This window comes from Ilyonectria robusta (assembly GCF_021365365.1).
Source record: "Ilyonectria robusta strain PMI_751 chromosome Unknown BGZ61scaffold_32, whole genome shotgun sequence".
Taxonomy (NCBI): Eukaryota; Fungi; Ascomycota; class Sordariomycetes; order Hypocreales; family Nectriaceae; genus Ilyonectria; species Ilyonectria robusta.
In genome coordinates, this window is record NW_025764466.1 from 234,610 (window position 1) to 246,959 (window position 12,350).

General features: G+C 50.3%; 5 protein-coding genes across 5 annotated transcripts; 1 reads left to right on the forward strand and 4 right to left on the reverse strand.

Moving 5' to 3' along the window:
- Positions 1 to 482: 482 nt before the first annotated feature.
- On the reverse strand, positions 483 to 2,717 carry BGZ61DRAFT_510100 (glycosyl hydrolase; the record flags this gene model as incomplete). The annotated part of the gene is made up of 2 exons (XM_046252044.1): positions 483 to 2,245; positions 2,698 to 2,717. The coding sequence occupies 2 exons, from the start codon at positions 2,715 to 2,717 to the stop codon at positions 532 to 534; spliced, it is 1,734 nt and encodes a 577-aa protein (XP_046096907.1). The 3' UTR covers positions 483 to 531.
- A 1,627-nt stretch (positions 2,718 to 4,344) lies between these two features.
- On the forward strand, positions 4,345 to 5,167 carry BGZ61DRAFT_499143 (uncharacterized protein; the record flags this gene model as incomplete). The annotated part of the gene is made up of 4 exons (XM_046251369.1): positions 4,345 to 4,632; positions 4,690 to 4,875; positions 4,929 to 5,008; positions 5,074 to 5,167. The coding sequence occupies 4 exons, from the start codon at positions 4,345 to 4,347 to the stop codon at positions 5,165 to 5,167; spliced, it is 648 nt and encodes a 215-aa protein (XP_046096908.1).
- Positions 5,168 to 5,897: 730 nt separating this feature from the next.
- On the reverse strand, positions 5,898 to 8,062 carry BGZ61DRAFT_562096 (lysophospholipase; the record flags this gene model as incomplete). The annotated part of the gene is made up of 4 exons (XM_046255836.1): positions 5,898 to 7,142; positions 7,198 to 7,347; positions 7,404 to 7,943; positions 8,017 to 8,062. The coding sequence occupies 4 exons, from the start codon at positions 8,060 to 8,062 to the stop codon at positions 5,989 to 5,991; spliced, it is 1,890 nt and encodes a 629-aa protein (XP_046096909.1). The 3' UTR covers positions 5,898 to 5,988.
- Positions 8,063 to 8,753: 691 nt separating this feature from the next.
- BGZ61DRAFT_484864 (uncharacterized protein) lies at positions 8,754 to 9,274 on the reverse strand (the record flags this gene model as incomplete). Its single annotated transcript, XM_046249652.1, has 3 exons — positions 8,754 to 8,866; positions 9,032 to 9,043; positions 9,076 to 9,274. The coding sequence occupies 3 exons, from the start codon at positions 9,272 to 9,274 to the stop codon at positions 8,754 to 8,756; spliced, it is 324 nt and encodes a 107-aa protein (XP_046096910.1).
- A 551-nt stretch (positions 9,275 to 9,825) lies between these two features.
- On the reverse strand, positions 9,826 to 11,528 carry BGZ61DRAFT_367422 (general alpha-glucoside permease; the record flags this gene model as incomplete). Its single annotated transcript, XM_046241784.1, has 2 exons — positions 9,826 to 11,243; positions 11,297 to 11,528. The coding sequence occupies 2 exons, from the start codon at positions 11,526 to 11,528 to the stop codon at positions 9,826 to 9,828; spliced, it is 1,650 nt and encodes a 549-aa protein (XP_046096911.1).
- Between the last annotated feature and the right edge of the window lie 822 nt (positions 11,529 to 12,350).

Sequence of the window (12,350 nt, forward strand, 5' to 3'; positions counted from 1 at the left end):
TGCAGGTTTAATTCGTCCTTCAACGTCATTTGATTAACAATCAATCCTTGAGTGGCTTACTTGGGCTCGGTTAAGCCATGAGCCAATCGTTCAAGGGCGTCAGAATGCTTTGTGGCACCTCCTGCGCGTATCGCCTCAAGAGCAAGCGAGTTGGTTGCCTACCCCTAGATACGCACCAGGAGAACGATTGGAGGTAGGAAAACGTGAAAAGTTTTCACGCTCTTGTGAAGAATCACAGGTGGTTTGTTATATCTCGTCGAGGGCATGTTTAGATCTCCATATCGGAACCAATCCAACCTAGGTATCAAGAGCTTAGGGTGCCCTAGTACACATACCTAGAGTGGGGACTGGAAGCTCAACAGCAAAAAAATAACACCAACCATAGTATCAACAATGGGACTTTATTGATAAAGTATTTACAGCCCAAGGCGCAATTTATTAATGGGACAAGGAAAAGTGAAATAGAATCACTAGCTGTAGGAGGTGTAAGTCATCAAGACTTCGGGCTAGACATGACGCTCCCGTTTGCGACTACCTGCAATGAACTCGATCGCTGACAACAGTTGACCAAGTGCCATCCACGCTTAATCGCTGGTACGCTAATTCCTTTACGATGCTTCCGCCGAATTTAAGAATAAATGAACCACTTTTATCTTCGTCCGCAGCAATATACGTTGCTACCTTAGCTCCAGGGAGCGCAACAACTCTATTGGAATCTTCCAGTAGATCAAACGAGCCGTTCTTCTTCGAAGTGACACTAACGGTGAAGCGCCGTCCTGTATATCGGCTCCTTAAGCAGCTGCTTTCCATCTGGATCGGGTACGTGCCCTTTGGTAGCGGCTGGTCCAGTGGAGTTAAGTGCATGCTCATAGCATCATCAGAGCCAACATAAATCCCCGCTGTATCGAGTGTCATGCGTGTACTGTAGATGGATCGAGCACTAGCCGTGGAGTTGCGAGCGTGGTGGACATAGAAGAGCTCTGATCCTTCTGGGGTCTGGCGTGTGACATCCTGTGTGCCAACATTACCTTTACGAGGAGGGGAGGCGACGATGCTTCCATGCCCGGTAGAATAAATCGGTATCTCTGCATTGGGGGCTTGGGCGAGTATCGGGTTCCGCGATGACTTGTTGAAAGGACCGAATGGAGACGCTGCAGTGGCAAAGCCAACTCCGTAGTTGGATGCTTCGTAGTTGTTGGCACTGTAGGTGAGCAGGTACACTGGTTTGCCGCTTTTACTGTCCGGCCGAGTGATAACTGTGCTTCCTTCAGACCATCGACGGTCTTTCTTTGTGCCATTGTAGGCCTGATAGTCGTTGACGTGAAAATTTTCCCACTCTTGAGGATCGTCGCCGTACGAGATGACAGTCTTCCAGCCATCCTTGCGCGGCGGGTGCCCGATTTCACCGGTCCCATTGTATGAGGTAATATTCGAAGGTAGATTTGGGGCATCGTCGACGTGGATATTGATCTCAGAGGCCATAATCTCTGGCATGGTGGAAGCAGTTGGATCGTCCCACCAGTGCCGCTCAAGTTCGACGACGATGATGTTGGATTCCTCAATGTACTTATCCAACGTGTCATCCCAGTTCCAGTTTCGGTACGCATTCCGGGACGTGTAAAGATAGATGCGGCCGTCGGTGTCGAAAAAGATGTTTGGGTCAATAGTGGGAATGTATGTGCCCTTAGGAGCCGTCTTGCCTTTGCTGAGGCTTTGTGGCGGTAACATTTGATCTTCATCCATGATGAGATTGACGTCGTGATAGTCGGGGTCGAAAGGGTAGTAATCCATCGGCTTGGACTCAATCTCTCTGAACGGCCCCGTTGGCGAGCGAGACACTGCTACACCAAGCTTGGATGGCTCTTCAAACTTGGAGTATCGGAAGTAATCCTTGGTCATATCTTCGCGTAGACGCCCAGCAAAGAAGAAAAAGTACCATCCCGTCTTGTCGTTGTAATACGTCTCCGGCGCCCAGAGCCAATCGCGGGCCCAACACGCCTGGCCGCCCTCTATGGTCTGCATGAGATCATCGTAGCAGGCTTTGAGCACGCCACCTGGGTGCTTGTGCCACGTGGAAAGATCAGGGCTGCTGTATATAGCGAATACACTCCCCTCATCAGCGCCTTCGGTGGAATACGCACAATACAAACCACTGCTGGAGTCGTAAATGACGTGAGGGTCAGCGGCCGCGTGACGAGCTGAGTTGTGGAACTGAGGAGCTTGGCCAGAGGTTGAGTCTCCGTGTCTAGTAGCCAGCGCAAATGGGCACAGTGATAGTGCTACGGTAAAGAAATGAGAAGTCTTCATCTTGAACAGTAGTGATGGGAGAGGAGAAAAATCGGGTTTATCCAGCTTGCTATAACCCCGCAAAGTAGGCCCAGCCAGCTCAGTATCGCATTATTTGTATATGCCAGTTGGTTCCAGAAATTGTATTCCCCCTCACTTTCACACGCGCGCGAATCATGTTATCGGCCCGAGTCGATCCAAGTGGCCCGATGACGGGTTTCCATCTGATGTAACCCCCGACAACCCTGGCGAGACTCCTTGTTTAGATCACGAATGGGGCAAGATCATCATGAGTCCGGGGCCCCGAGAATAGGAAAGTGTGCCAACCATCATGGATTCTTCATGCTAGTCTTTGCCTAATTGAACCCTGGTCAAACCGCGCCTCCGTCACGATTTTGTTCATTAATGCGCTGGTTTGGACAGAAAGTCATTGTTGAAATGAGTGCATGGGAAATCAGGCAGGTTCAGTCTTAAATGGGTCAAAGGACGTCGAAACCAAGAATCGATTCCATAACTCGCTGTGCTAAGACTGGTACGAATAATGTCCACATCATTGTATATCCCAAGTGCAAAAACAAGATGAATGATGGTGCGCTGTAAGAGACGCAAGTAAGTTCAATTACTTCAATTACTTCTTATATATAAGTTTCACTATTGTTGATACGATTGTTGGTGTTTTTTTTTTTTACTGTTGAGCTTCTAGTCCCCCCTCTGGGTATGTGTGTACTAGGGCACCGTACCTCTTGATATAAGTTTCACCTCGTCAGATTACTTGATACACCCCTGCCACTCTGGGGCACTCCAGTCTTCCAGATTATCAAGGCCTCGACGAAGTATCCCATAGCCAGTACAACAACAATATTGGGGATTTCGTGAGCCCGAACAAAGCCGTGACTTCGGAACGCCACGAGACGAGCTGGATATTTCGTGGTTCGCTCGGCTCCCATTCCTCATCCCTGTTGTCGCAGCATAACAGCGCTCCCACCATCAGCACGAAATGTTTCTTTTGGTATTGAAAGTCGATTCTATTTGCCACGCCCATTCAACCTGGCTTATATATAGATTCAAGAGGCACCTTGGCTGCAATGGCAACGGCAGTTTTCTACCTTATGGCCAACTCAGAATAGTGGCCTTTGCAACCCCGGCAGCTATCTGGTAGGGGAATTCCTGATGGACTTTGTCAATCTCGTCGTTGATACTATCGCCGTAGCTCAACAGCATTGCCAGCCTTGAGTTCTCTACGGCAACATTGCGGGTCGCCAGTTACATCTCACATAGGAAATAGCCTTGACAATATCCTTAAAAGTGAGAAGGTTCGTAAGTGATCCTTCTGATAACGAGTAAGCACGTGCACGCAAGCGAGTGCCACGTGTCACGGCACACCTCTAACTGTTACGCCACTGAGCAAGATCTTGGGCATTGATCGCATCGCAGCAATTAATTGAGGCGCACCAGCTGCTTGTCAATTTATCGCCCTATCACGGTTCATAGCCTCTGAATTGCTTCAGAAATATTTGAACCTACCTAACTTTTCTATTCTCAAGAAAGATCTTGATGAATGAGCTGATACAAGGTTTATCAGGTCATAATTAATGTTTCGGGGTTTATCGTTAGCCTGGAATGTGATTGGCATCAAGAGCCCGATTCCGCACTGGCAAATGGATGTGAGAGAAGCAAGCCATCAGTTGGAATGGCGTGGAAAATATATGGAACTCTCCATTCAGTGGATGGAACTAAACGCAGCCACATCGACACCATTGGCGATTGTGAAGCGCCAGTGGCTTACAAACTGACTGACTTGTGATTTGGGGAATCGGAATGAACCTCCGCAACGCCTTTGACTCATAGTGACGTGGATGAAAGTCAAACTGACATGTTGTCTCCATCCCAAATTATGGGCTCATGGAGGCAGCCGATCGTCTACTTATACAGGGCATCGATGTTGTAGAGAATGCTGTTCTTGGCCACTCGAGCTGTAGGATCCTTGACAATAATTAACCAAATAACAACTCAATTCACTACTCGTCACCAATTTCGACAACACCTAACTTGATCAACATGAAGGAGCACGGCGGTACTGCACACAAGGTCGCGTCTGTCTTACTCCGATTCTTGGAGCTGTCCAGCGCGGTGATTGTCCTCGGCCTCCTTTCCCGGTTCGCCTACAACCTCAGCATTGCCGGGGTCCATATGGATGGAAGGCTTGTCTACACCATGGTTGTCGCGTCGATCGGTATTGTGTATTCCATTTTCCTCTGTCCACCATTCGACATTCTTTTCTTGAGCTTCCCCTTCGACTTTATCCTCTTCATCATGTGGCTCGTTGCATATTGCTTGCTCCAAACGGTGAGATACCTTTCCTCTAGTTTTCTCTTGGACATGCACTAAGACAAGAACCGATAGAAAACCAGAAGCCACTCCTGCTCAGCATCCTGGTATTATAATTACTGGGGTTATTACTGGGGTCACTTCTGGACCGTTGGTCCCGTCGGCAGAGTCAACATCCACAGTGTCGGATGTGGTCAATGGCGAACCGTTCTGGCCTTCTCGTTCATCGCCTGGGTCCTTCACTTAATCAGTGCTGTTCTGGTAGGACATCGAACCTTGTTGAAATTGTATCATCACAACTAATTACCGAACAGGGTGTGTACGTATTCCAGAACTATGTCCGAGTCAAGGACGCGATGCACTCTGCGAAGCAGCAGATGCGAAAAATGTCCCAGTGAGTGATACCAATTTCGAAAACGTCCGATTTATACTAAATCTCCATTTCCCCAAACACAGCAGCAGTCACCCTTCGGATTGGGCTGGCAGGGACTCTGCAAACATGGAACCCGTTCGAACCGATCCCGAAGTCACGCAGCCAACCTCGACTGTATAATCGAAGGATGATCGTTGTATCGATATTCCTACCGCGATCGAGTTTGTCAACACTCGCCGTCGCGCCCTGGTCGGGTTGGTTCGGTATATTGTGGTAGTATTGGTTTTCTTGAGGCCTTTGCGGCATTCGTTTCCGTCACTTCGTCCACTCCAAAGGATCTTGTTTTGACTTCCAGGTCCAGCTTCGGCCGAGAGAGAATTACACAAAGATGGGATCTAATACACACTGGCCATGCTGGGGCGGTCTAAATGTTCAACGTCAGCCATAACATAGCTAAATATTTATAATAAAGAAACCTTATCGTATTGTCATACAAACGCTGGTCGACGACTTCATGACCATTATGAACCCTGCAGTTGAGATCTAGCCTTTGTGAAGAATCCCCCACGTACCAGATTTTGAGCTCGATTCGTTGAACGGGGCATGGAACACCCTCGCTTAGTCGATTTCGTGTCCATCAAACCGAAGAGCATCGATCTACGCCAGCGCTAGAACATGCACGTCTCATTCTCCCATTCCGGTCATTAATTCGTCAAGTCAGCGGATTATGAATGAATTGACGGCGTCAAACCTTACAAATGACATCGGCTGACTCGACCAGCTTGTGTAGAGTTTGCGGCATGGCGTTCTCCACACCACCATTCCCGCTATCACAAGACAGAGATGCTCAAGATCCGTTGCGATCTGACAGCTGACACTGATCTTAATTGCGCTCATGACATTTGCAACAGCTCTTTGGAGCGCCTCCCGCCAATTCCGAAATTCACATGTTTTTGCACCGACAACATGCATCGCCGATCTTGCTCTCCAATTACCTTTCCTCATATTGCCAGCAGCGCGACGACGCAAGTCACAAAGGCGTAGCCTCGGATGCCACCCATCCACACAGTCGGCCTCTCCGCGCCGCTCTCCGTGCTGCTCTTGATGATTTGCTGTGGCTCGTACGTAGTTGGCAGGGTCGAGTTCGTCGTGCCATTCCAGCAGTACTTGGAAAAGCAGTCTGAACATGCCCCAGGCACGTCGGTCTTTGTGCGAGAGAAACTGCGCGCCAGGATAGCACAGCTTACGCACGTAGGCCAATTGGAGTCCACACTGCCATTCCCCATCGTCGCAACATTGTATCCGTTCTCGATTACCTGGTTCCGCTCGTCAATGCTATACTCGAGGTCGAAGGTTGAGAAGTTGGAATGGGAGGAGTAGGGCGCGTTCGGCAGGTAGACAATCAGCGGCCCAGAGGAAGAGTCATTGCACCCAAAAAATGTCGGTCGCATGTTTAGGCCCAAGTTGACGAAGGTGTTCTGGTCTGGGATCGTTGGAAAGTCGGAGCTGTCAGTCGAAGTTTTAATCTTGGACCGTTTGTAGGTCGCGACGAGAGCGGTGCCGTTTGGCCAGTAGGTTTTGGTATCGGCAGAGCCATCAACAGCAAAGACGACGTCGACTCGTCGCTCGGGCAGGATGAGAGGATGCAGAGGGATATTCTGCAAGTCCTCGCCACCATCGACGAGGGTAAGAATGGCATTGTTGGCGTTCGTATTGTGGCTGGGATTGTATTTGTAGAAGGGATTTGGCCAAGTCGCGATGTCTCTGTTCTCGTTCCCGAGCTGCGCCAGTGTGTCGTTTATCGCCCGCACCAGGAAGTCTGGGACACCAGACACCTGGCCAATTTGCAAGAATGCCTGGTTGAACAGTGACGATGAGGTGCCCATGACGAAACCGGCATTGTCATAGCCAGCGAAGCAGTGTTTGTTGCGGGGCACAGTCCCATTTGTGAAATCTGAGCCGATGTACTTCAGCGGTGCGAAGGCCTCAGTCCCTGTGTCGTAGGACCCCATTTCCCAAGGATTAAACTCGAAGACCGTTGAGTTGGAGGGGATTAGGAGCTGTCCGAACGCCCTCTCCACCGCAACGATGAGAGGCATCGGCGCATTGGCATTTGCGAATTCGGAGTCATCTGCAATGGATGAAAAGGTGTAGCCTGTTGTAACAGTTAGTGCATTCTGCGCCCGTTGTGTTTTGTTTGCATATCATACTAGGTCCTCCGTCACTAGCATTGACGAGCTGATACGACAAAGCCCGGCCCCAATAATCCGTGATGGTCGTGTTAAAACCGGCATCGGATTTGTTAGTGACAGCCTCATGTAGTTCACGGTAGTATTTTGTTGCAGACAGCTCCTCTGGTCCTGTATTTCAGCAGAGTAAGCATCCGTCATTATTAGCAAAGGGGAGCTCAACAGACCTTCCAAAATCGAGTTCTGGAACTGCCAAAGCTCGCTCAGAAAGCCCTTGGACGAGAAGATGATGGACTCGACCGATGTGAAGTTCTGCACATAAAGGCTTCCGACGAGCCAGCTCCCTCCAGACAGTCCGCTGAGATACGTCGCGGCCTGCAGCAGGCCACCCAATTGACCATCGCCCACCGAGTTGGAAGATCGATTATCGAATGCTGCAATTGCGCCCGCGCCGTTCATTAGTGCTCGGTACCCTCCACCAGAGATGGCGATGCCAACCCGCGGCACTTGGCTGCCGTTGCTGATGATGCCGTCGATGTATGAGTTCGTGTCCAATCCGGAGATTTTTGCCCGGCTGAGCACAGTCTTCAACGCCGGAATGGTGTTGTTTCCACGTACTGGGAGCCATTCTGTTTCCTGCGGTGAAAGACCTGTGGCTGTACGGACCGCTGGCCGGGTCGCTGGGCAAGAGACTGAAGCTGGGGCATAGCCATTAGGGGCGTTAGGGGCAGCCCTATTCTCGAGCAGTGGTGCATTCGGCTCGTCGGCTGAGACGCGTAATACTACTGGGTGGTTAATTAAGACTAGGAGGGTCACTGGAGTTCTTGGCTATTGACTTACTGCTGATGGTGACGAGGATAAAAAAACGACGGTAAGAAAACACCATGGTGATGCGGTTGAGGAGCCGGTGTAAGACTCGCTGGATGGGGAATTTTGGTGAATGGCTCTGCTGTCGTGATAGCGACACAGGTTTTACATCGCCAACTCATTCAGTGACTAGATACCGTCGGGTTCCCTTTATGAAATGATTTCAGCCTCGATCGCATCAGGGTTCGGTACTAATCAGATTTCCAGCCTGTACGGGTTCAATCTCCCAAGCATGTAGTACTCACTTTGATAGGCGGACGGGCCCAGCCGACGGTACTTTCCAGCCCTTCATTATGCGCGGTGAGTACGAGATGACGTATAGTTAAGCAAGGGGATTGAGGGGTTCGTATTGGGATGCAGGAATAACTAAGAAGATTGACAGCCACAACGCCTTCGGCTTAAACTTTGACAGATTCTCAATCACGAGGAAATTAGGGTCTCTCCGTCTCTCCGACTGGACGACTTAGCATGGTCAAGGCACAAAAGTCCTTCGCCCTCATTACTTAAGGTCACACTGGGCGTGCTAAGAATTGAAGGTCGGATAAACGGTAATGAGCAGCAGAGTGTGGATTGATTGTTCATGGAGGGGTAATTTACACTTCAGATCTACTTGAAGCACTCCCCCTTCGCGCTTCCAACCCTACATCCATCCGCCTCTCGCAATCTCTTAATGGCTTTAGCGTATGGGACAGTATTTATGTACTTTTAAGCTACTGTGCTAGCTCTTGTACTTGTGGCCCAGTATCTGAATCCTCCGAGTTGGAATCCCTGGAATATACCGCTCCTGCTGCACTAATGTCTTCTAATAATACAACACATCTATCTAGAAGTCCGGTAGTGGCACTTTATCACACTAACTAATCAGACCAAAAGCGGAATGTACACTCCAAAGGGAAGTGCTGATAGTTGTGTATATAGGAGATGCATATTATGTAGCACCAGCAAGAAAGCCCTTCAGAATTTGGTCGTTTGATTCGGGAATACTTACTACATGGATATGCTTAAGTTCAATAAGTCACTACGACTACCTACATCTATGCTCTCTTCCAGTCAGAGCTCTTATTCTCAAGCACCGACTTGGAAGATCCCAGAATCGGTCTGACCTTCGGAGGTTACGGCCGAGCGCTACTATGTTGGCGCTCCGAGCGGGTTCTTTTGCTGTTCGTGCAAGACACCTCTTTATCCTTCTGTAATGTAGAAATGCAATGTTTTGCTGGTCACACTTATCCATTAAGCTTCCCCAAAACCCGTCTTGGCGTCAAACTGGCCACTCGTAGCAGTTTCAGCTGATCGAATTGATGCATGGCCATTACTCAGAGTTATAGAACAAGGCACTTTATAGACGATCAAGTTTTTTAACAAACGGTCGCTCAAGGCCGAGACCGCTTAATGAAGTTGCAAGTCACGTTGGCATGAGACTCAACTTGACACCAAGCAGACATGCCATTGGTTGACAAAGTTAGAGACGGACCACAAAGATCAAGCAAAGTGCCCCAAGTAAGTGGTCGGTGGAACAGTCAGTCACGTTAAGAGATATCACAGTAGCCATTGTAAAGAATCACAGGCCAAACGTAGCATTGAAATATTCGATTCAGAACAATGTATCAGTTCTTCAACGTCACCCCCCAACCCCGACTAAATCCCACAGTGGTTCCTTGACATTTAACTGTTGCTTTGAGTTCCTGGATCGCTGATTCCTCATCTGAGTACCATCCATTCATAAGCATTCCCGTCAAGAGACTCACTGAAACCTCGAGTTTCCGTCAAAAGACCCGTAGAACCTTATACCTTATCCCCAGCATCGGTATCCTGCTTGGTAATTCCGGAGAGAACGTTCTGATCGAAGGGATCAACAACAGTGCTCGCAAACTTCCTGGCCGAAACCTTGTTGGCAAACAGCACGTCAAGCTCATGGTACGACCTGTTCCAGGTTTCTGGCAGACGGAAGTAGCTCCAGACAAAGACTCCGAAGCAAGTTGCTCCCCAGAAGAATCCTGTGTAACCCTTGAGATTCCAAGCCTGGGGGTTCATGAAGTACTGCTGGAGAGTGCCGCCGATGGTGCCCATGATGTTGGACGAGTCACGAGCCAGGCAGATTGTCTTTTGTCGGAGTCGCGTGGAGCCCATCTCAGCGGGTAGAGCCCAGCCAAGCTGGCCTGCAGAGAGCTGGAAGATAAAGGTCCAGAGCATAGTGAGACAAGCCTGAGACATGGCAACGCCACGGACTGAGGTCCAGACATTCAGGACACCGATCAGCATGAGCACAAAGCACATGCCGCCCATACCCCAGATGTAGATGGTTCTGCGTCCAAAGTTGGGCATCAGGACGAACCAGTTGACGAGGCAGCCAACAAAGGCCAGACCAGTACCGCCGAGAGCGAGCGAGTAGGTGGTGCTCGTGCCTAGGCCCATCTGAGAGAAGAAGTAGGAGCTGTTGTATGCAAAGCAAATACCGCAGAGAATCTGGCCCGCAAATACAACACATGCGATTTCTGTGCGGCGAAGTTCGGTGCCCTTGAAGCAATCCCAGTAGCTGGTGCCGACAGACAGCCGCTGCTCCAGGTTGTTGGTATAGACAATCATGGACAGCGTCTTTCGAGGATCAACATTGGTGGCCTTGGAGGACTGAAGCCTCCTGAGCGACGCCTCCGCCTCGTCGAGCTTTCCCATGCGGACGAGATACCACGGCGACTCGGGGGAGATGTAAATCAGCGGGATGAGAATCACCGGCCACACCCACTGCAGCGCAAAGGGGATCTTGTAGCCCCATGAGTCCTCGCGCGTCGACAGGCCCTTGAGGACTCCAGCCGAGATGAGTTGGCCCAGAATGAAACACATGTTGGTGTAGGAGGTCATGTACGTCCTGAGTGCTGTCGGAAGCACCTCAGAAGCATAGGCGGGCGACGTCGTGGCGAGGATGCCCCATGGCAGGCCGCAGAGGATCTCGCCGACAACCAAGACGGGCAGGTTGGGGGAGAAGAAGACGATAAAGATGAAGGCCATCAGGGCGACGAGAGCACCGAGTTGGACGCGACGAGAGCCGTACTTGGACACAAGGTAACCGCTTAGGAGACATCCTAGGATGGAGCCCACACTGCCACCCTGGGACAGGCCAGCTTGCCATGCAGGCGTCAACTGATATCCCGTTGGTGTCTCTGGCGTAACTCCGACAAAATTGCCATATCTGATGAGGAACGAGGCTAAAAAGACGGTTAGAGTCGTTGCAGTCTCATGAGTAGCTGTTTGGACTTACGGTAGGCAAAGAAGTTGGACAAGAGGTTGGTGTCGTAGCCCTCCATGATGACACAAGTCGCCGATACAAGAGCCCAGCCAATAGCCTGAGGGTAGGCCCTGATGGCATCGCGAACGGTGAGTTCGTGGTCATCGGCAGAGCCCTCGATGGCAGCCTGGTTCAGAGCGCTGTCATTTAGAGTCGCATTTTTGGCCGCCTGTGATATCGTCGCCTTCTCGACTTGCTGCACCATGAAGTCACTCTTCTCCATTGTGAAGTGTAGTTGTGGGGAAGTTGAGTTTCTTGAACTTGATGATGATCAAGAAGATGCTGCTGGGCTTGAGATGAATGTTTGCATGTTGCTGCTGGCCGTGGTTATATATTCGACTTTGCGTGCTGAACATTGTAGTCGGATGATCTCTGGTGTTGGTCACGATATGCTTGAGCCTCGGACATGCCCACAAAAACCTGATCCGAAGGGGATATATTCGGAGGAGAATTATTTCGGCGTTCGCCCCTCAAATGCACGTTGTTGGTCTAGACCCTGCCAATGTCGGCCCGACAAGGCAAAACCCACACCATCAGGGACCCTCAGCTCCAAGCTAATCTAGATGGAGGCAAGGAGCAGTTCGCTAAGGCCTCACTCGCGCCGTGTTATTGGCCATTGCCCTTCGAACGGGGCTGGCCTCTAGTTTCTGGGGGTGGGATTGATTCCCCGGAATTCCCCAACTCTTTGGCCTCGCTACGAGCACCATTGCCTGTTTAACCCCGGGGACTCTGGAGATGCGGAGGAGGCGTTTTTAGTCTACCCCGAATATTTGTCCGAGAAACGATCGGCATGATTGACAATCTTCAGCTTAGCCGGCGATTCCCGCTTCACCTGACGACGAGCATCCTTCATGTACGGCCCCAACACAATGTGTGTATGCCGACCACGGAACCGTTGAGTATGTCTACAAGAAAGTGAGTGAGAAATTTATTGACTCTTGGGCTATAACGCCGAAGCGAAATACCAGTGGTGGCGATTCAAGATACTACCTCGATTATCTTGCTCCTCGGCCGAAAGTGAGACGGA